General features: G+C 39.2%; 1 protein-coding gene across 1 annotated transcript; it reads right to left on the bottom strand.

Moving 5' to 3' along the window:
* Positions 1-9,917: 9,917 nt before the first annotated feature.
* Positions 9,918-10,865, bottom strand: LOC142750686 (olfactory receptor 11L1-like). The gene has a single exon (XM_075859674.1). The coding sequence runs from the start codon at positions 10,863-10,865 to the stop codon at positions 9,918-9,920; it is 948 nt and encodes a 315-aa protein (XP_075715789.1).
* Between the last annotated feature and the right edge of the window lie 11,421 nt (positions 10,866-22,286).

Genomic DNA, 22,286 nt, shown 5'->3' with positions numbered 1-22,286 from the left:
GATCCGTGGCATTGAACATGTACATTGTGGCATCAGAGGGGGTAATCTGAGGAAGGTTCTAGCCCAAAAGGAGTGTATGTGGATTGTTAAATTGGGATCCATGACACCCGTCGGTCTTAACGAACAACTCAATTTTACCTCTTTTCTTTAGAATCCCTCACTTCCACTGGTTTTTAACTAGGATTTTAACTGTTTGTGTCTGTTTTTCTTAATCATATAGGTACTTGCTATACCATAGTTTTGACAGCTCCTTGTGATGAGAACTCGTCCTTCCTGATTTGCATTTATTCTGGAACGCGGAGGGAGAAGAACTCCTGGCTATTTGTAGCCCCACCTTTTACTGTGGACTAAATAATCTCTTCTACTGCATGTCCTTTTTCTAAATATCATCTTTGTTTACATAGTGCATGTTATATGTAATGGCTCATGTATGTAATTTTTGCTTTTTGTAGTATATTCATACTTATAGTATCTCGGTACACTGTTTCTATTTATGTATACTCTGTCATCACAAGGTTTTTTTCTTTTGTTTGTTTCTCTCTTTTTTTATCCATCCATCTTGGATCGATTGCTGTTTTTTGTAACACATTTAAATTTATATAATCAGTATTGATTCTATGTGTTTGTAACGTCACCTATTGGTGTATGCAATTTATCGTATTTTCTAGCTTAATCACTCCTTATGGTCTTAATATTACTTCCCCTCATATTTTCAATATGTCGTGGATCTTATGAATTCACAGTTAGCTATATATTTTCACTCTCATTAATGGGTCTGGGGTTAATATATATATTTTTTCTTATTGAGTCTCCGATACTGTACTTGTAATAGTGTTTATTTGACATTTGTTTATTTTAAACTCATTGTAGTTTCGGCTTGTACTAGAGAGATTCTGATATAGCTCACCTTTAGGTAGTGGGACATCGATACATACCTTTCTTCTCCTCCAGTGTTCTTTGTCCAATTAGGTGCGCGCGTCCTCTGCGCGACACTGGTTTGTGGCCGGCCCCCTTCCTCGCCCCCTGTAGCGCACTGCGCATGCCTGTGATCCCTGTACGCGTCGGGGATCCTTGGTGTGCGCTCGAGCGCTGGGGGCTGGAAGTGGGGCATGCCTCACTTCCGGTCTCGGCATATGACGTGCGCCGGAATCTCCTTGGACTGAGTTACACTCGATTCACCTGGGGCTTGCGCTACTTATACTCCTTACCTCTTTAGACACTTCACACCCCTTGAGGAAGCACATCGCGAAACGCGCGTTGGGGTTTCATCTCACACTAGCCCGACTCTCTACATTTATCATTCACTATGGGTAAGTTATCGTATGAGTGGGTGGACTTCTGGTTTGTTTAGGTTGCAGTCCTTGTACTTTTTTACTTTATATGACTGATGGTCTATATACTTTTCCTAGACTTTTGCGTGTTTATAGGTCGTACATCACCTGTTCTTCATGACATTTCACTTTTACGAGCCTACCCATGTTATTGCTGTCTTACAGTGTTGATGTACAATGACTTGCTTCATGATAACACTAGTCCATCCACCTCAGCCCGTGTATTGTACACTGCCCTATATTTGTAATATAGAGGGAGTCCTGTTAGCTGTGTTACAGTGAAATTTATTCAGAGTCTTCATGTCCAGCTCTGTACCTTTTTATCTTTCATATATGTTTCCATATGTCCAATAAAGTTTATTTTCTTTTATTACTGGCTAGTATGCTCCTTTGTGTCTTTAGTGTATATCATAGTGCCACTGTGAATAGCCTCTTACAAATTCAAGGAGGGAACTAAATTAGAGCACATTACAATCATAGCATTCTCTATAGTGCTCACTCATACAAGCTACCACACTGTTACTACTTCTGTCAGAGGAAGCCAGCGTGTTATAACAAAATGTGGACTGCTGAAAAATTGTATGATAGACAACAATACCTTTAAAATAAATAATGAAAACTTAAAATTCAATACCAACATTGACTGTTGCAAATTATCCTAAAAATACGAATCAACAGCTAACACTGATACATGCAACAAATTGCAATCTGCTGCTTGTTTGCTGGTTTACATAAAGCAGACAGCAATAGCAGGTTTATAACAATCAGTGCAAAGCACAAAAGAAATAGATAAAGTACGTGTTGCACAGCAATTGAATTGATACAAAGTCTATTTACAAATAGAAAACATTACAAATGTCAGTGCATACAAAACTGATACAATGTTTAATGATTGACAGCTAACACTGATTCACACAGAGCATACAATATGCCTATGGGATCGGATTTATACTTACCTCAGCTATTAATCAAGTCTAACTATATTGTTGTATGATAGTAGCATAAAAGACAAATTCTGTTCTTTAAGTGCAGGACAAGGGGTCCTCTGCACTGCTGAATAATTGACCTACATTGAGAAATAAACATTTTAGGAATATTTTAAATTAAATATATTAATAAAATTTATTGTTTTCAATTTTCAATAGGAACCACAACTCTTTTCCTTTCTCCCTACTTCCAAAATATATTAATTACATTATTTGGTGGTGTACAATTTGTGGTTCCCCATAACTCACTTTGTATATATAAATAAGTGAGGGTATCAGCAAAATCTATATTTTGATTCTGCAGCAGCATCAGCGTTTGCAGGTAAGTAGTGCAAATGCCCTAATTTTTTATACACATCTAGCCTTTGACGCTCTGACCTACCATATAAAAACTCAGGCCAGTAGGACAGATGTAGCCCGCTCAGCGAGCCAAAAACCATTATGCTTTTTCACTAAAATGGGTATAAATAATCATTTTCCACAATGCTGTCCCAGAGCATTTCACAACAAGCAACAAACCGCGGGTCTGATGGAATCGACCTAGGCGTCCATTCGTTTGACTTACACAGACGAATAATAAGATACCTGACTCGGTCATATGCTATAAATGGGAAACAATCTCTTGACCCCGAAACATGCCGCAGTTCCTTCATTTATAGCTAAATTTGAGCGGTTTTAGCAATATATTTCCGTAACTGTTTATTGTGAAGTTCCGAGCCCTGGAACGTTAATGCATCACCATGTCCTGAGTATGTCTACCACAACTCATGAACCTGCGTTGTGCGGTTCGTCCAGAAAAACCTGGTCACGACGCATGTATTTTAGGATCGTTTACAATAAAGAAACAATATCTAATAAAGAAACAATATCTGAGAAACTAATCTTCCAAAAGCCAAAACATTTTATATACTCGTAGCCTTTGACACTCTTACCTACACCCTAAAAAATCAGTGCACGCAAAGAAACGTAAAATTGTTGAGCAAACAAATCTCTGTGCTGAATAATTTAATGCTGTCAGCCCCGATAGTTTTTATGCCAGGCCATACAGGTGCGATGATCCCTTCCATCCAGGTCTCTGAATGCCCCATAGGCCAAACCAGCATAGGAGAGGTTGGTCAGAACGGGCCAAGCGATGGAGCTTCCCACCCGTTTGTAAATCCCTGTATTTTTTTTCGTTTTTTTGAGTCAACTTTAGATGGTGCAAAAGTAAAGGCCTGGGATGCTTCTAACACTGCACATAAGCAATGACATAAGCAGTGAACAGAGAGCAGTAAAATATGGAGACCACAGTGAGGTGGGAGCTACAGGTGGAGAAGGCTTTCTGCCAACCTGTACCAGATGGAATCCTTAAGATGACAGATGCAATTTTGCCATAAGAGATAATGATTATGATGGTCGGCATAATGACTACAGGTATACATAGTAAGGAAGCTTCAAGTTGGACCATGTAGGTTTCTGTACTTGCAATTTCTAGCAAAGGGACGAGGTCACAGAAAAAATGGTCAATAATATTTTGTCCACAAAAGGTTAACGACAATACCATTACAGTGTTAACGAATGCACAGGAAAAACCCAACAACCAGCAGATGACGACCAGTTTCACACAATATCCACCTGTCATGATAGAGGGGAAAAAAAGCATTTTTTGTTTTTGTAATATGTTCTGATAGTAACCGATACATTTAATTATTATAGTCAATTATTAATTATTATAGTCAATTGTTCATTATAACAACCCCCCTTGTCACCTGGCTTAACTACTATCTCCATGTCCATTCTTAGATCTTTTAGAAAATTTAGAGGTTTAGAGATAAGTTTAGGGAGGACATGTCTGTAATATAAGAGCGAGGAAGTAAGTATTGAGAGAAGAAGAAAATATAAACAAGACAGAAAGACAAAGAAAAAATAGCAGAGGCATAACTTGTAGACTAGGCCTCAACAAAAAAAATCAGTAACAGGGTCACCACCTACTTTGTATGATATAAAACTGTGTTTTCTTATTGGAAGAGGGGCAATTGGGCCATATTGTGACTGCTACCTCTGCTCCTCTATAGTTATGCCCCTGAAAGATGGTAAGTAACATAAGTTTGAATGTCCAGAATCTGGGAACATGAGCCCATATGACGAGATATAAAGTACTGAGTATAAAACTAAGCCACATTAATACAAAACAGAGAAATAAAACGGAAATCTGTAAATCAGGAACAATCCATGTTTTTTAAAAGGCCTTGGAGATTTGAATTTAGGATATTTAATTCCAAAAATTTGTAAATAAATAAATATGAAATGTTAAATAGTTTTGTGTCAAAAAAGACAAAAGTATAATAGGTATGATACCTTTATTGGCTAACCATAAAAGTTCTATATGCAAGCTTTGAGAGCACAGAGGCTCCTTCTTCAGGCAGTTTACAAATGAATAAATAAACAAACTCTTAAATAAGAGTAGGACTCCACCGCGACATAAGTTCGCCCATTAGTTACTGTGAATTGCACAGAAACACAATGCTTCCCTATAGCAGAAAAATCTCTACTGATAGCATGTACTGGTGACAATCTACAGTCACAATAGATGCAGCCATTCTCATTATTTCATTTCTCTCTCTATTCTGCACAGTTATGGTCATTTATCATGTAAAATGTATTAACAACTATAAATTCTCACCCTTGTTTAATAGTCAAAGAAATAGAACTAAAATACGAGGTTCTCAGATTCAATAGAAAAAAGATGTGGTTATAACCAAACCATACCTAACAAACCCAAATTTGCAATATAATATAGCACGGTGCCATTCCTGATAAAGATTATAGAAAAAAGAAAAAAGAAAAATTATCCAGAAATATAACTAGGCACTCTTGGGTTAATAAAATTCAACTTAATATTTCATTTTTGAATCCAGATAATACCGGCAATATTGATTTATACAACAACAAGAATATTTTTAAAAAACCTCCTGGCCAGGAAAGAAAACATACAATAGCACCTTGGATACATTAGTGATATTGCCTAATGAATGTACAGCATACTATACACGTACAGAACAATTTTAAGAAAGTGAGAAATTCCAAATGAAAAACCGCTAGGTTGTGTTCACACTTGCGGTTTTCAACCATATGTGTTGTTTTTATCACAAAGTGGCCAAAGTTCCTATTTGGAGTAGCTGGTAATAATGTTTTTAAAGAGATTCCTTTTTATATATATATAGTATGATATAATTCAAAAATTAGGAAAATAGCCCCATGTGTTAAGGGGATGTGGTATGCAGCATGCTTTTTTCCTCTCATGAGTGGATCCCTGGTTCTAATTTGAATCTTGTGATGGTAGGAAGTCCTTTTACAGACCCTATGGGTCGATGTGTAGCCCTCGTGATCGTGAAAAACAAGGCACTTTTATAACTTGTATAGATTCAAGCCCAGAATCAACCTCAAATCAAGTAATTATATTTATTTATTAGACATTTTCAAAGATTAGAGAGATCACAAACAGTATATATTACCAATTATATAACTCCATGAGTGTGGACCTGACTCGTAGCCTGCTGATATTTCTAAAGACTTTCCGAATGCCCTCTGCACAGCCCAGTACATACTGTACAAGTCCCTTTCTCTCTCTTCCAATCTAGGCAAGTTTAAGTCTATGGAAAGCTTCTTTAAAGTGTTTGTTCCTCAGAGTGTATAAGATAGGTTTAAGCAGTGGGGTCACCACACTATACATCAGAGACAAGATCTTACTCAGGATCAGGGATTGTCCTCTTGGGGTGGAAACATATAAACAATGATTAATGTCCCATAAAATATGGAAACCACAATGAGGTGGGAGCTACAGGTGGAGAAGGCTTTATGTCTACCGGTATTGGATGGAATCTTCAGAATGGTGATGACAATGTATACATAGGACAGCACAATTATTATAAAAGGGTGAAATACATTTAAAACACCAGTTATAGGAATCTGATTATGGATTATTAATGTATCAGAGCAGGAGAGCTGCAGTATGGGTACTAAGTCACAGTAGAAATGGTCAATAACGTGCGGTCCACAGAAATGCAGATTATATATAGAAATTGCATACATCAACATTACTATAAAACCAACCAACCAAATGATATTCACAGACATAACAAAAAAATTCTGATTCATGATAGAGTTATAACAGAGGGGGTTACAGATGGCCAGATATCGATCATAAGACATCACTGACAGTAGAAAACATTCTGAGGATTCTGATATAATAAAGAGACTAAACTGGATGATGCAGCCGATGAGAGTCATAGTACTCCCTCCATACAGTACAGTGTGAAGCAGGATCGGCACAATATCTGTAGTCACCAGGATGTCACACACTGATAGCTGTGTAATGAAGAAGTACATGGAAGACTGGAGGGTTTTAATCGCTAAATATAAGGACATGATAAGAAGGTTACCAAAAATAGTCACCTCGTCAGCAACTCCTGTTTTTGCACTTCTTTAGACTGGTTTTTGGGTAAACACCACCGATGAATGTAAAATAAGTGCAGTATCAATTTCACTGTGTTTTTTCACAGATCCATCTGAAAACAGATTTGACACTGTATTATCACACAAGAAAGCTATTTAAAGCCCCTGGGCACATATAGCACCCAGAGTGCATTTTTTGACATGTTGGGGTAGTGACCCCAAAATGTGAGTCAGTCCCCCCCTAGTCTCCTGTGAGGGTCCATAACACTTCTTTGAGTGTAGCCCATAACAAGGAAGGGGTTTTAGGCATGTAAGAGCTGTTTGGATGTGGATTTTTGAAATGACCGGTTTTTGGTTAAACACCACCGATGAATGTAAAATAAGTGCAGTAAAAGTTTCACTGTGTTTTTTCACAGATACATCTGAAAACAGATTTTACACTGATTTGAAACTGAACCTTGGGTCCGATGAACCTTTTTTGTTTTTTGGAGTCAATTTTAGACTGTTTGTATATAAGAGTCTGTTGAAAGGCCGAGACCTTGACAAAGTGTGGGTACATGTAAAATGGCCATGAGCAATTAGCCCACGTCCTAGAACTGCCTATGCCAAATAAAGACGATATGAACATTTCTTAATGGTGAGTTCCGTGGTTTCTTCTCACTGTACATACATAACGTTTTTTAACTCACTCGGTGAATGCTGTAAAAAAAGAAAAAATGTAAACTCCAGAATTGCTGTTTTTTGGTCCCCTTAACTCCCCCAAAATATGGAATAAAAAGTATTTAAAAAATTGCATCTACCCAAAAATGGTACTAATAAAAATGGCAGCTCGATCTGCAAACAATAAGCTACTATGTCGCTCAATCGATCAAAACTTTAAAAAGTTTATGACTCTGAGAACGTGGCGACACAAAACAATATTTTTTTTAACCACGTGTTTTGCCATAACCGTATGAACCCGTAGAATAAAGTTATGTCATTTTTACCACACAATGAATGCAACAAAAACAAAACCTAAAATACTATGGTGGAATCACAGTTTTTTGACCATTTTACCCCACACAGAATTTTTTCAGTTTCCCAGTACATTATATGATACATTAAATGGTGCCATAAAAAAACTAAAACTACTCCTGTAAAGAACAAGCCCTCATATGGCTATGTTGAAGTAAGAATAAAAAGTGAAAGTAGAAAAGAGAAGGCAACTTGAGACGATAAATAACTGAAGTAATTTGCTTGAGTACTTAGAATGGACTGATGAATCATGGAGCAAGTTTATCGGAAAGCACTTTAAGTCTGATATTTCTTGTGGAGCAGAGGTCTGCAAAGTCTTATAAACCTTAGACCAGATGAGCTGAAGATCTTTGCAGACAGCAGGAACCGCAGGGGCTTGAGGTTGGACGGAGAGAGGAAGTGAAATAATAGGACAATGGCAGAACACTGCCTCAAAGGGTAATTTGACCATAGATTTAGAGACATGATTGTTGTGAGCAAATTCAGCCCAAGGTAACCAGAGGATAATTCCAAAGAAATCTTCAAAGTGGAAAAGCCTTGAGGCTGTGGCAGAGCAGTAAAGAGATCCATGGAAATCTCATTCCAGGGCTTGGTAGGAATCGTTAATGGGTAAAGAAGGCCCACAGAATCCGGTCTGGAGGGTTTAGACAGAGCACATATAGTGTAGGACTAGCTGTGCCCGCGACTTCGACCACTGAAAAACGTACCGATGTAGTTTTTTTATAAGTATACTCCTAGCCTTGGACCATACTCAAAACAAAGTGAAAAAAAACAAAGACAATAAACTAATTTCAATTAAAAATCATTTTTTTTCAGCAGTCAGGTTGACTACGACAACGCTTCCCTGTAAACAATGTTAGCAGTAGAACCACCAGGGATGTGCGCATAAAGATTGGTGGAGTTGCTAACATGGGAGAGAGCCACATAGAACTGGCCGTGCACAAAGCAGCTGACACTGAGGTCCACGCCCGCAATGCGCAGAATTTGGCCCTGCGCTTTGTTGATGGTCATAGCGTAACATAAGCTGACAGGAAACTGTACACATTTGAAACTGAATGGAACATTATTTGGAATGAAGGGGATTTGGGGTATTAAAACGCTGTCACCTCCGCCGCATCCTGTTAAAATCTCAGCTTCTATCACGTTTTGTTGTAGATTTGTGATTTTTAGTCGGGTGCCGTCACATAGTTTTGGTGGGCTTACATTTCTAAGGAGAATTATGGGGACGCCAACTTTTAAATTAATTTTGTGTGACGTAAGACCGGGTGTGCTTAGGGAATTTAAAAATTCCACCAGATAGTTGGTAGTGTCTTCTTGTTCAATAACTCTGATAGAGATATATTGTGCACTTTCCCCATGAACACACGTCAATATTTTAGCCAAGAGTTTTTATGATTTGTTATTTGCGTTGGGTCACCATACACAGAAGAAATGAGGTTTTGCCGCGATGGAACAGTACAACATAAATTATCAGGCAAAATAACTTTTCCTTCTTCTTGCGGATACGTGCCGTCGCCAATTTTTAGTAATGTGTCATGACCATATCTATCTATCTATCTATCTATCTATCTATCTATCTATCTATCTATCTATCTATCTATCTATCTATCTATCTATCTATCTATGATCTATCTATCTATCTATCTATCTATCTATCTATCTATCTATCTACCTATCTCATATCTATCTATCTATCTATCTATCTATCTATCTATCTATCTATCTATCTATCTATCTATCTATCTATCTATCTATCTATCTATCTATCTATCTACCTATCTCATATCTATCTATCTATCTATCTATCTATCTATCTATCTATCTATCTATCTATCTATCTATCTATCTATCTATCTATCTATCTATCTATCTATCTATCTATTTATCTATCTACCTATCTATCTCATATATATCTATCTATCTATCTATCTACCTATCTCTCTATCTCTCTATCTATCATCTATCTATCTGTTTCCAAGAATAGGCAGCACTCCGATTCAAAGAGAAAAAAGTGGATTTTATTAGCACCTGTGCGAAGTTTCGGCTCTATTTGTTGAGCCTTTTTCAAGCTTGATGTTTTATGCTTGAAAAAGGCTCCAAAAATAGGGTTGCATAAACCAGTCAATCCATTAATTATAATTTTTGTTTTGGTCTAAAGCTCTTCTAAAAAATTGTTGAATTTACTGCTCAACATTTTTTTGAGCGCCTTCTTAATATCTTTATTCCTCAAGCTGTATATCATTGGGTTAAGAAGTGGAGTTATAACAGTGTAGAACAGGGAGATAATTTTTTTTGCATTGTCCTTATTTGGAAATAAATAGATACTAATAAGTGACCCGTAATATAAAGACACCACAGCCAGGTGAGAGCTGCAGGTGGAGAAGGTCTTCTGCCTCCCAGCCACAGATGGTATCTTCAGTATGGTGAAGATAATGTACACATATGAGACAATAATCACAATAAATGGAGAAAGTACTATAGGTACGGTCAGTATGAAGCCTTCCATTTTCATGAAAAAAGTGTCCGAGCAGGAAAGTTCAAGTATCGGGTCAAAATCACAGAAGAAATGGTCAATGATGTTTGGTCCACAGAACCGCAAACGACTCATTGTCACTGAGAGAATCAATATTACAGCAAAAGTAAAGAACCAAAAGAACAGAACCATCTTTACACAAAATGTGAGGTCCATGACGGAGGTGTAATGTAGAGGGTTACAGATGGCCTGATACCTGTCATAGGACATGATGGTCAGGAGAAGACTTTCTATTGATTCAGAAGCTGCAAAAAAATTAAATTGTATCAAACAGCCAATAAAAGACACCAAACTTCCTTTATGCATCACAATATGGAGCATGTTGGGTACTATGGTGGTGGTGAGTAGGATATCTGATAATGAGAGTTGTGTGAGGAAGAAGTACAGGGGAGAGTGGAGCGACCGGCTGTAGGACACCACTAGAATGATGAGGAGGTTTCCACATATAGTCACACAGTAGGTTAGAAGCAGTAAAATAAAGAAAAAGTTTGTTATACTTTGGAAATTCTGAAAACCCAAGATAATGATTTCAGTCACCGCACTAAAGTTGTCGTATTGCATGTTCATTGTTAGTATATGGCCAAAACTGTGGAATAAACGTATAATTATAGTGTTACCATAATAGATTGTTCCAAGGAATGATATATAGGTTCCACCATAAGAAAGATATTAAAAATAATCAAATGTTTTTACCTATTTAATTTAGATTTAAAAATTTTCTATCTTAAGGAAAAACATTAGGCAGGAATATAAATATTATAAACCAAAAAGAGAAACAAGTCACAACCAAATAATAAAAAGAGTAACAAAGCCTTTATTAAAGTCAATTTAGACACAGAAAAACACATAGACAAACCTAGACACAATAAAATGAGCCCTCATACAAAGATGGAATCAGAACATAAAAGCAGCATGGCCCCCCAGGTGGAAAACCGGTCAAAAGATCGCCCAGGAAAAAGTGCTAGAATCATAAGTTTAAAACAAGTATCAGGTATGGTACATTTTGCACAGATTGGTATAATGAAGTAAGAAAGATGTAATTGCAATCACAGACATATGTATCACACAACCGGCAATGTGCCTATACCTACAAAGTACAACGCTAGCCGGGAGATCAGGACCGGAATACGGGGACCCGTATACCAATCTGTGCAAAATGTACCATACCTGATACTTGTTTTAAACTTATGATTCTAGCACTTTTTCCTGGGCGATCTTTTGACCGGTTTTCCACCTGGGGGGCCATGCTGCTTTTATGTTCTGATTCCATCTTTGTATGAGGGCTCATTTTATTGTGTCTAGGTTTGTCTATGTGTTTTTCTGTGTCTAAATTGACTTTAATAAAGGCTTTGTTACTCTTTTTATTATTTGGTCGTGACTTGTTTCTCTTTTTGGTTTATTGTATTAGTCACTAGGACCATTGGTATATTCTGGGGCATTGCTCGGTTTGAGGAATATAAATATTGCACTACTGTGTGTACGTAAATGGAAGAACAAAATAAAAATTATGGCTCTCAATTGTGTCACTGCATTAAGACAAAACAAAAATTACCTGCGTCCTTAACTGCCAAAATTGTCTGCCTCCTTTAGCGGTTAATACTTATTTATCTGAATTTATTTATTTTTATATATATATTTGATTGACCTATTATTGGAGTAACATTGGATATTTTATTATTTTATTGCTAATATATTTTAATATTTAATTTATAAAAAAAAAAAGATTACATTTATAAAATGTTCTAATAGATTACAATACAAAGATAAGAGAAGACTTACTGCAGGGAAACAAATGTAAAGTTATATTTTTCCTCTGGTGTTTCCGTTCTTGTCTGCTCTATGTATTATTGCAGTTAACAATGTTGTTATAATTCTTGTCTGCATCATATAGACATGATTCTTTCACTCTGCATCCTTTTACAGACGATGAGTTATATCAATTCTATGATAAGCCATTGAGAATAAAGCATTTTTCCCTTATGGGTTGCATACATTTCTAGACCAATTAATTTAACTAAATGTTTTGTTTTTTTAGAAAATTATAAATATTTTGATAAATGGATTAAGCAAAGCTCAAGTTGTATCATTTACCAGACTCTTTTAGCAGTTTACTTTTTTTAACTATTTTTAATGGAACCTTCCCCTCCTGAAACATACAATACAAAAAAAATCACATCCCATTTTTCTACTAGATCTGCAGAATCCTTTTCCACATTGGATTATAAAAAGAAAATATCTGTTTTTCCTCGATTATTAAAACATATTATTATTTATTCTATCTATGTCTCTCTCTACTATCTGTTATATTTAAAGGGTAACTAAACGTTCAACAAACTTCTGACATGTCACAGTGACATGTCAGAAGTTTTGATCAGTGGGGGTCCGAGCACTGAGACCCCCACCAATTGCTAAAATGAAGCGGCAGAAGCGCTCGAGTAAGTGCTTAGCCACTTCATTTCTGTTCGGCTTATTCCAGATAGCCAATGTAGACTTTCTATTGAGTCCGTACACTGCTACATCACCTCGACCTGGTAGCCTCTACTTAGCAAAGACCAGATCCCTGTATAGGGGTTAAAGGGTAAAGACCGGGGAGGCTACTTAGATAACACTCTTAGAGGTGACGCTAAGCCAAACTGGTGGAGTAGCCCAGTGGGTCCACAACCTGCTGGACGTAACAACAATATGTCCTGTGTTCACGTTTATTATTTACAGTAACTGTATATCTACACTTGTATACTATAGTGCTGTATACAAAACATTTATAATTTAACTTTTTTTGTCTTTATTTTTTACATAAAGCAGTAAATACTTACACTAACATACACTAATATATATTTTTTATTTTTTTATTTTATGACACTAAAACTCTGACTAACAGACTAAAGTACACTGACAAAAAGACGATGACTAACTGATGCTGACTGACAATCACACACTCACTGATGCTAACTGACTGACACTGACGCTGACTGACAATCACACACTGACTGATGCTAACTCACTGACACTAAGGGCCTGTTCACATCACCGTTCGCTTTCCGTTCTAGGGTTCCGTCTGAGCTTTCCGTCGGGTGAACGCCGCAAAGGAAACTGAAACTGAAACCACAGCTTCCATTTCCGTCAACATTGATATCAATGGTCACGGAAACATTGCTAATGGTTTCCGTTCGTCACCATTCTGGCAGGTTTCCGGTTTTCCGATGGAATCAATAGCGCAGTCGACTCCGCTATTGATTCCGTCGTTAAAACGGAAACCTGCCGGAATGGTGACGAACGGAAACCATTATTAATGTTTCCGTCACCATTGATATCAATGGTGACGGAAACGGAAGATGTGGTTTCAGTTTCACTTTCCGTTGTGGGGTTCACCCGACGGAAATCTCAGACGGAACCCCGTAAGGAAAAGCCAACGCTGATGTGAACAGGCCCTAACTGATGCTGACTGACAATCACACACCTACTGACGCTAACTGACTGACACTAACTGACGCTGACTGACAATTACACGCTGACTAACGCTAAGGGCCTGTTCAGATCATCGTTCGCTTTCCGTTACGGGGTTCCGTCGGAGGTTTCCATCGGGTGAACCCCGCAACGGAAAGTGAAAGTGAAACCACAGCTTCCATTTCAGTCACCATTGATATCAATGGTGATGGAAACATCGCTAATGGTTTCCGTTCATCACCATTCCGGCAGGTTTCTGGTTTTCCGACGGTATCAATAGTGCAGTCGACTCCGCTATTGATTCCGTTGGAAAACGAATCCCTGTGCGAATCCCCATCCCAACGAGTGCACCAGTGCCCCAGGCACCCTGCGGATATGGAGGGCCACACCTGCGGTTAAGCGACGTGCCCGTCTTTAACGAGGCCACTAGTAAAAAATTTATATGGGATGCACACCTATGTTGACAGTGTGGTGCAAAGGGGTTGGGATGAAGTCCCAATGTAAATAGTCATGATTACCCCAGCACTCACAAGAAAACAAGAAAATATATTGCAAGTTGAATAGATTTATTTTTTCACAAAGCCGTATATCATATATTATTTCATATGTAATCAGCGTTTTTATATGAATACATGAGTTGAAGCGACTTAATAATAATGTTTCGGCCAATCCACGGCCTTTATCACTGTCGCTGAAAATGTAGTAAAGAATCGTATATGGACGTCTGCCAGACTTGCTAGTGTCACTTTTTCTACACTCTGCGCTAAGACCCGAGCTAGGCGTCCATTCGTTCGCCTTGCAGAGTCGAATAATCCGACACCTTACTCGGTCGTCTGAAAGGGTACTCCTCTTTTGCCCCATAAACATGGTGGAATTCCCTTATTTAGAGCTAAATATCTACGGTTTTACCAAAATGTGTCCGTAACCGCTCAATGTGGAGTTATGAGCCATGGAACGTTCATGCATCACTAACCAATAATACAATCCCTTATTTCTGGTGATCCTATCCCCATTCTCGCCCTCCTGCCCAGTTTCTGCCCTTATTTACCAAGGTTGGATCACCTTCTATGTCTTGCCTAAACTCTTCCCACTCCCAAAAGTTTCCCAATGTAGAAGCAGTGGATGCAGTTCTTACCAGTTTGGTTGGGGGTCCTGGAGGCTGCTCCACAGTCAATTCCGAAACTCTCTGTGCTTGGGCAGCTTGGTGTCGGGTGATGGCTCCCACAAAATGGTATTGTAATTCCCCAATGTCATTCCCAACGAGAACATTCGCAGGAAGTATCCCCATAACACCAATCCAGCAGTCTTTCCCCGTAACCATAATCCAAATGTACAGCAGCCTTCTGGATATATTTGCGAGTACCCCCTGCCAGTTCAATGAATATTCCTGGGCCTTGATGGATAGCCTCTGGCCGAACCACACGGGAGTTAGCAATGGTCAGGAATGCCCCAGGGTCTCTAAAGCAGTTCACCTTGTATCCATCAATCAAGACATCCTGCAGATGGCGCTGCCTTTGCTCTGGGTAACTTTGTGCAAGGGGTTGAATGCCATACATGCCAGAGGGGGTCTCCTTGGTGCAGGGTTCAGCAGTCCACTCTGGTGGGAGTGGTTGTAACTCTACCTCAGGCAGGATAGAGTGCACAAGATCCCCATGGTGAGGAGGAAAAGGTCAGTGCTCCCTTTGATTTCTTGAGGGGCACCTGGACTGTAAGTAGCCCAGCTGACCGCACCGATAAGATTTCCTTTATGAGTACCCTCCATATCGTGGTTGGAATTGTGGGGTTCCCGGATTGTTTGGACTGGTTGTCATCGGCCTGCGAATGGGTTGAGGGGCATATATGACAGGAGGTGGCCGGGAGCCTCTTCCACTGAGGTTTGATAGTAAGTATCTCATCAGCTAGGGCTGCAGCTCTATTCAATGTAAGTGGCTTACGTTCCCGGACCCATTCCCGTATTTTCTGGGGGCACTTGGCATAAATCTGTTCTTTCAAGAACACTTGCAGAATATCGTCCACAGTAAATTAGCTTTCTGCTTCCAGTCATCTCCGACATGCCTGGGACATTTTATGGGCATACATCCTAAAAGATCCTCCAGAAGTGCAGGGAAGGTCTCGGGGTTGGGCTCTCTGGTTCTCAACCCAGGTAATATTCAGCCCTCCTTTGGCCTCCATTGCAGCTTGTCTCTGTTTTGCCATGCGAGCAGCTTCCAACTGATACTCCGGTGTAACGACTGGCCCCAGAGCTACCACACCAACCATTGGTCTCAGTGGTAAGAGCCCTTGTCTCCGGAGCATGTCCATTAGCCACCTCGGAGGAGGTGATCTGGCTAGCACTCACCAGCAGATCAATTAATGGCTCTTTAAACAGTCTCTGGTAGTTCAGGCCAAGTTCTCGGGCTCATTCTTGGAGACTAAGTACGGTCCAGTTCCGGAACTCATTCGCTGGTTGGTTCTCCATGGGACTGCGCTCTGTTGATCCCACTTCTGGCACCAGTTGTGATGGGGTTCGTTAGTTTAATACACGATCAACAGAGCCAGTGAACACAGGGCAACTCCAACAGGATTTATTGTATCCAATGCTGACAGACCAGGTCCCCTTCAACGCAAGAACAGCACACAGTCCACAAAATCAGGTAATCACAGGAAACTCCTCAGAGAACTGGCTTCAGCTTCAGCTCTCATTAAAGTCTAAATCCAGGACATATCCATCCTCCCCAGGACAATCCCTTATATACCCCTCAGGGGGAGGAACATCTTGGCAGTTTCTAGTCACCATTATCTAATATATACAGTGAACGAAATAAGTATTTGATCCCTTGCTGATTTTGTAAGTTTGCCCACTGTCAAAGACATGAACAGTCTAGAATTTTTTGGCTAGGTTAATTTTACCAGTGAGAGATAGATTATATATTTAAAATAAAACAGAAAATCTCATAGTCAAAATTATATATATTTATTTGCATTGTGCACAGAGAAATAAGTATTTGATCCCTTTGGCAAACAAGACTTAATACTTGGTGGCAAAACCCTTGTTGGCAAGCACAGCAGTCAGACGTTTTTGTAGTTGATGATGAGGTTTGCACACATGTTAGATGGAATTTTGGCCCACTCCTCTTTGCAGATCATCTGTAAATCATTAAGATTTCGAGGCTTTCGCTTGGCAACTCGGATCTTCAGCTCCCTCCAAAAGTTTTTGATGGGATTAAGGTCTGGAGACTGGCTGGGCCACTCCATGACCTTAATGTGCTTCTTTTTGAGCCACTCCTTTGTTGCCTTGGCTGTTTGTTTCGGGTCATTGTCGTGCTGAAAGACCTGGTGGAGGGAAGGAGGTTGTCACTCAGGATTTGACGGTACATGGCTCCATCCATTCTCCCATTGATGCGGTGAAGTAGTCCTGTGCCCTTAGCAGAGAAACACCCCCAAAACATAATGTTTCCACCTCCATGCTTGACAGTGGGGACGGTGTTCTTTGGGTCATAGGCAGCATTTCTCTTCCTCCAAACACGGCGAGTTGAGTTAATGCCAAAGAGCTCAATTTTAGTCTCATCTGACCACAGCACCTTCTCCCAATCACTCTCAGAATCATCCAGATGTTCATTTGCAAACTTCAGACGGGCCTGTGCATGTGCCTTCTTGAGCAGGGGGACCTTGCGGGCACTGCAGGATTTTAATCCATTACGGCATAATGTGTTACCAATGGTTTTCTTGGTGACTGTGGTCCAAGCTGCTTTGAGATCATTAACAAGTTCCCCCCGTGTAGTTTTCGGCTGAGCTCTCACCTTCCTCAAGATCAAGGATACCCCACGAGGTGAGATTTTGCATGGAGCCCCAGATCGATGTCGATTAACAGTCATTTTGTATGTCTTCCATTTTCTTACTATTGCACCAACAGTTGTCTCCTTCTCACCCAGCGTCTTACTTATGGTTTTGTTGCCCATTCCAGCCTTGTGCAGGTCTATGATCTTGTCCCTGGCATCCTTAGAAAGCTCTTTGGTCTTGCCCATGTTGTAGAGGTTAGAGTCAGACTACTTAATTGAGTCTGTGGACAGGAGTCTTTTATACAGGTGACCATTTAAGACAGCTGTCTTTAATGCAGGTACCAAGTTGATTTGGAGCGTGTAACTGGTCTGGAGGAGGCTGAACTCTTAATGGTTGGTAGGGGATGAAATACTTATTTCTCTGTGCACAATGCAAATAAATATATATAATTTTGACTATGTGATTTTTTTTTTTTTTTAAATATAATCTATCTCTCACTGGTAAAATTAACCTAGCCTAAAAATTCTAGACTGTTCATGTCTTTGACAGTGGTCAAACTTACAAAATCAGCAATGGATCAAATACTTATTTCCTTCACTGTATAATATTAACTTTAGTTTGTATTTATACTGTCTGTTTGTGAGTTGTGTCTTTTGTACTATTATGTGTATTGCCCAACTTTTGTCTGCCACAGCCAGGATGAGGACACAGTGGGGGGAGATAATTGGATCTGCTTGGTTTGCTGGTCTCTAGCTGAGTGATGGTGGTGACTCCTGATGATCCCCTGTGGAGACTGGACAATGAAGACACTTTATGTCTTGTGTCTGCACCTCTGACTCATTTGATTGTCCATATGCTGGAGACCTTTGGTACCTGATTACAGAATCACTCCTCTCTGCTGAGTGCTCACAATAAACCACACATAATGCACCATCAGAACCATGTTGTTGTTTTTTTGGGGGCGTTGTGTATTTAAAACGATTGGGGGTGCAATCTTCTGGGGGGGGGTGCTGTATACTAGGGCTTCTGTGTGGCATTATACAGGGGGAGGGCTGTGGTACAATCTACAACAGGGAGGGCAGTGTAGCACTATACAGAAGGGGAGGATTGTGTGGCACTGTCTACTAAGGGGGCTGTGTGGCACTATCTACAAGTGGAGGTGTGGCACTCTCTACCAGGGAGGGCTGTGTGTCACTATACAGGGGGAGGGCTGTGTGGCCCTTTCTACAAGGGGGATGTGATGCAGTTTCTACAGGGGTGACTGTGTGGCACTATCTATAAGGAGGGGGCTGTTTGTGTGTGGCACTATCTACAAGAAGGGCTGTGTGTGTGGCACTATTTACAGGGGGCTGTGTGTGTGGCGCTATCTACAGGGGCTGTGTTTGGCGCTATCTATAAGGGGCTGTGTGTGGCGCTATCTACAGGGGGCTATGTGTGTGACGCTATATACAGGGTATGGTGTGACACTATATACAGGGGGCACAAAGGGGGCATTATTACTGAGAGCACGGTTACTGAGGGGGCAGTTTTGTTGTGTCAAGCACTAAGGGATAATTATTGCCATCTGGGGCACTGTCTAGTTTGTTTAGAGGATGGGGTATAGGTGTGGGGGTGCTGGAAAAGCAAGAAACCAACATGTCTGTGTGTCAAATTCTGTAGAGACAAGTTGTGGCTGTAAAAAGCCTTTGTCATTGGCCAATTAGAGAAAAAAAGGGGAAGTCAATGACTCTAATCAGAGAAAACATCATCTGTGAGTCACTGGATATAAATATTCTGTAATCACTTATATGGTCTGCAGAGCTCTTGTGTATAACTGGCATCTACCACTATATGGTCACTATATGGTGGTAATATTGGTCTTTTTATAGTCGTTTTTATTTAGCAAAAGTATGGGGTTATTATTCAGTCAATATGTGGTTATGGTGTGGCGATATTATTCAGTAACTGTATGGGGGTATTATTCAGTAACTGTATGGGGGTATTATTCAGTATCAGTATGGGGCTATTATTTAGTCACTATGTGGTTATGGTGTGGGGGAATTATTCAGTAACAGTATGGGGGTATAATTCAGTCCCTATGGGGTTATGGTATGGTGGTATTATTCAGTAATAGTATGGGGGTATTATTCAATCACTATGTGGTTATGGTGTGGCGGTATTATTCAGTTACATTATGGGGGCATAATTCAGTATCAGTATGGGGCTATTATTCACTCACTATGTGGTTATGGTGTGGGAGAATTATTCAGTAACAGTATGAGCATATTATTCAGTCACTATGTGGTTATGGTGTGGAGGTATTATTCAGTAACAGTATGGGGGTATTATTCAGTCAATATGTAGTTATGGTGTGGCACTATTATTCAGTAACTGTACAGCGGTATTATTTGGTCACTATGTGGTCATGGTGTGGCGGTATTATTTATTAACAGTATGGGGGCATTATTCAGAAATTATGTGGTTAAGGTGTGGTGGTATTATTCAGTAACAGTACAGGGGTATTATCCAGTCACTATGTGGTTATGGTGTGGTGGTATTATTGAGTAACAGTGTAGGGGTACTATCAGTATGGGGCTATTATTCAGTCACTATGTGGTTATGGTGTGGGAGAATTGTTCAATAAAAGTATGGGGTTATTATTCAGTCACTCTGTGGTTATGGTGTGTAGGTATTATTCAGTAACAGTATGGGGGTATTATTCAGACACTATGTGGTTATTGTGTGGCGGTATTATTTAGTAACAGTATGGGAGTATTATTCAGAAACTATGTGGTTAAGGTGTAGTGGGGTATTATTCATGCACTATGTGATTATGGTGTGGTGGTATTATTCAGAAACAGTATGGGGGTATTATTCAGTATCAGTATGGGGGCATTATTTAGTCACTATGTGGTTATGGTGTGGTGGTATTATTCAGTAACAGTATACGGGTATTATTCAGTCACTATGTAATTATAGTGTGGTGGTATTATTCAGTAACAGTATGGGGGTATTATTCAGTAACAATATGGGGGTATTATTCAGTCACTATATGGTTATGGTGAGGTGGTATTATTTAGTAACAGTATGGGGGTATTATTCAGTTACTATGTGGTTAAGGTGTGGGGTATTATTTAGTAACAGTATGGGGGTATTATACCATCACTAAGTGGTTATGGTGTGGTGATATTCAGTAAAAGTATGGAGGAATTATTCGGTCACTTTGTCATTATGGTGTGGTGGTATTATTTAGAAACCAAATTGTGGTATTATTCAGTAACACTATGGGGGTATTATTCAGTCGCTATGTTATTATGATGTGGTGGTGTTATTTAGAAACCGAATTGTGGTATTATTCAGTCACTATGTGGTTATGATGTGGAGGTATTATTCAGTAACAGTATGAGGGTATTATTCCGTCACTATGTGGTTATGGTGTGGTAGTATTATTTAGTAAAAGTATGGTGGTATTATTCAGTCACTATGTGGTTATGATGTGGAGGTATTATTCAGTCACTATGTGGTTATGGTGTGGTTGTATTATTCAGAAACAGTATGGGGGTATTATTCAGTCACTATGTGGTTATGGTGTGGAGGTATTATTCAGTAACAGTATGGGGGTGTTATTCAGTCACTATGTGGTTATGGTGTGGCGGTATTATTCAGTAACAGTATGGGGTACTATTCAGTCACTATGTGGTTATGGTGTGGAGGTATTATTCAGTAACAGTATGGGGGTATTATTCCATCACTATGTGGTTATGGTGTGGTCATATTATTCAGTAACAGTTTGGGTGTATTATTCAGTCACTATGTGGTTATGGTGTGGAGGTATTATTCAGTAACTGTATGGGGGTATTATTCAGTCACTATGTGGTTATGGTTTGGCGGTATTATTTAGTAACAGTATGGTGGTATTAATCTGTCACCATTTGGTTATGGTTCGGTGGTATTATTTGGACCTTATATTGTGTTGCTATTATTGGTAATATTGGTCTTATAATAGTGAGTTGTGATCAGTAACATTATGCAGGTAATATTTCATTTGTTAAGGTGGTATGATTTAATAACGATATATGTATATAGATAATTTTTTGTGGTGAGATTGGGGACATATGCTTTGGGGCTTGCAGCACTCCTGGACACACTAGAACTCAAAGTCGCATTTTTAACTTTGCCCTGGGCCATACTGTCTAAAACCGGCCCTGCTTTGCTTGTCATCCGAAATTTTTGGGAAATTCTAACTGAATTTTATTCCTGCGTGTCGACGATTCACAGTGAGCAAGTAGAAATGAAGGGGAGGATAGGCCATCAATTTGTTCTGGCTGGAAAACCTCTTTGATGAAAAGCGAGCAGACAGTCACTCACTGCTCTTACAGTAAAGAAGCCATTTTTCAGTTGGAGATTCTAACTCTTTATTTACAGATGGAGATCGACCCTCTTGCCTTTTGAGGTAATTTTATACTGTTTTGTGTGGACCAGTTATATATTTGAATAAATGTTAATTGTCGATGTTTATGAAGCCTCTTTTATCAGTATTATTAAAACATAACTGTTGCTTTAATGTTTTTTACCACAAATCAATAGTACAAGTAGATATTAAAAAAATAAAAAATTTTATTATTAGAGAAAAACTTTTTTTTTTCACGTATCAGACTCCTCTTCTCCTGTCTTGCCTCCTAACTGTTCACTCACTTTGAATTCACTGCTAAAATCCATATTTATTGAGGCAGAGACGAGATGGACTATCAGCTCACTAAAAGATCAGGTTATGCCAGCCCATAAAAATCTATTTGAGAGTGAAGT

The sequence above is a fragment of the Rhinoderma darwinii genome, chromosome 3 (assembly GCF_050947455.1).
Source record: "Rhinoderma darwinii isolate aRhiDar2 chromosome 3, aRhiDar2.hap1, whole genome shotgun sequence".
Lineage (NCBI taxonomy): Eukaryota > Metazoa > Chordata > Amphibia > Anura > Rhinodermatidae > Rhinoderma > Rhinoderma darwinii.
The sequence above is the reverse complement of the archived record's forward strand: the minus strand, read 5'-3'. Positions and strand labels throughout refer to the sequence as shown.